At 37.5% G+C, this 2,104-nt stretch overlaps 1 protein-coding gene across 1 annotated transcript in view; it reads left to right on the top strand.

Moving 5' to 3' along the window:
• UTP6 (UTP6, small subunit (SSU) processome component, homolog (yeast)) overlaps positions 1–2,104 on the top strand; it is a 32,592-nt gene that overhangs the window by 28,552 nt on the left and 1,936 nt on the right. The window contains exon 18 of the mRNA XM_008586276.1: positions 1,189–1,261. Within this exon, the coding sequence (XP_008584498.1) occupies positions 1,189–1,261 (73 nt within the window). The remainder of the gene's footprint in view (positions 1–1,188; positions 1,262–2,104) is intronic.

The raw sequence follows: 2,104 nt of genomic DNA, 5'->3' as shown, positions 1-2,104 counted from the left end.
AATTCCAAGTTTCACATCCTCATCTGTAAAGTAGGTCATTACACCTGTTTCATTATGTGCCTTGGGCAAGTCACTTAATTCCAAGTTTCACATCCTCATCTGTAAAGAAGGTCATTATACCTGTTTCAGGGGTGTGAGAGTTATAAGGCCAAATGGGATACTAGATAGAAAGGACTTTTCCTAGGGCCGAGCCCGTGGCGCACTCGGGAGAGTGCGGCGCTGGGGGCGCAGCAGCGCTCCCGCCGTGGGTTCGGATCCTATATAGAGCCAGTGATCGCTGTGCGGCTGGTCTCAAAAAGGACAAAAAAAAAAAAAAAAGAAAGGACTTTTCCTAGTGTATGCACATTAGGGCCCTCAACAAAGTGTGATTCTGTTTTTTTATGCATGTATAAAATATGAGGTTAAGTTGACTTTCTGTAATATAGAACAGTCTCAGTGAAGACAGATTTAAATGAGGAAATAGTTATTTTACTATACAAAAGGATTTTTAAAGTGAAGATGTTAATCTGCTTTGTAAACGAAACAAAAAGGGAATACATTTAAAAAATAGAGGTAAAGAATTAGCAATTATTGATTGTTTGTAAAGTTAGTTTATAGGTATTCTGCTAGGTGCATAATTAATTAGCATTTTAATCTTAAACTTGTAGTTGCACTAAGAGGTATTATCCTTGTTTTACATGTGAGAGAACATTTAAGGTCACAGGATTTAAAAAACTTGCCGAAGGTCATATAACTAATATTTATTTATACTTTGCCTTGATATAAAAAGTTTTAAGGTGGACATAACTAGTATATACCAGAGCCCAGATACTCAAAAAGCAGAAATCGTTAGCCATAGGGAGTAGAACTTCTCCATTTATTTATTTATTTAAATCCTATTCATCCCTCAAGTCTCTCAAATATGCTTTCTGTGAAGCTACCCATGTTCCCCCACTGGAAATTAGTTACACTTTTCTCCATGGTACCAGAGCAAAGTGCATTTATGTTTGACATTTACTTCACTCTGGTGAGTAGTGGATTGGACTTTTTTCTGGATAAGTTGAGAGCCAGGCTATGTTTATCTTAAACCCTGACCCTCCTTCCCCTTCAAATACCTCACAGATAGTAGCTGCTTAACAATATGGTTGAAATGAATGTGACATTATAAATTAGGCTTTTGAAGTAAGATCGTCTGATTATTTTTGTTAGGAATCCTGCAAGATGGCAAACTTAAGAGAATATTATGAGAGGGCTTTGAGAGAGTTTGGATCTGTAGATTCTGGTAAGTAAACTTCAGTTACAGACACATGAACATTTGCATGTGCAGTCTGTGACCTATTAGTATGTGAGAACAGTGTTTAACTTTTTTTTGCATCATGGCCCTCTTTTGGAATAAAGTCTGAATCTTTCCCCTGCTTCTTCCCTTGCTTTGTGCATAAATACTTGCATATAATTTTGCTTGAAATTTCAAGTTCACTAGCCCAAGGGTTCGTGGGTCTTCTATTAAGTACTCTGGATTAGAGAAAGATTTGCTTGGTTTGATTCTCTAAAAAATATATGTATTTGTAAGGAAAAAGTTAATGTAGGTCAGGACAAAAAGTGGGAGTAATAGCAAAGAGGTAATTGTGGAATGCTAATTGCCATTTGTTGTCATTGGCTGCCACCATATTGCCCTCATTTCTAGGACTTGTACAACATACTTCTGGGTATAGGTGTGTTTTGTAAAATTTGGAGCTTTATTTTATGAACTCATAAATATTGACATATAGTTATTAAACTCACATTAAAAAAAAATATGGTAGCTCCTACTGGTTTTCTTTTTCTTTTTTTCTTTTTTTTTCCCTACTGGTTTTCACGGGACTTTTCCTGGTGAAATAAGTGAAATTTTTGCTAACCTAAGCAAATTTTATTAAGCAAGGTGCAAGGTTACACTGAAGTCATTGAGGTCAATTTCATCTTGAAAGAGACTCAGCAAAATTCTTCCTCTTTAAAAAATTTAATACTTTTGGGGGCCGGCCCGGTGGCGCACTGGATAGTGCGCCGCTTGGGAAGCGCGCCGGCGCCCCCCACCGTGGGTTCGGATTCGACATAGAGACCCGCGCTTTGACTCTTTTCACACGGGACA

The sequence above is a fragment of the Galeopterus variegatus genome, unplaced genomic scaffold (assembly GCF_000696425.1).
Source record: "Galeopterus variegatus unplaced genomic scaffold, G_variegatus-3.0.2 Scaffold3916, whole genome shotgun sequence".
NCBI classification, from domain to species: Eukaryota; Metazoa; Chordata; class Mammalia; order Dermoptera; family Cynocephalidae; genus Galeopterus; species Galeopterus variegatus.
Note: the sequence above shows the minus strand (reverse complement) of the source record. Positions and strands in the feature narration are given on the sequence as shown.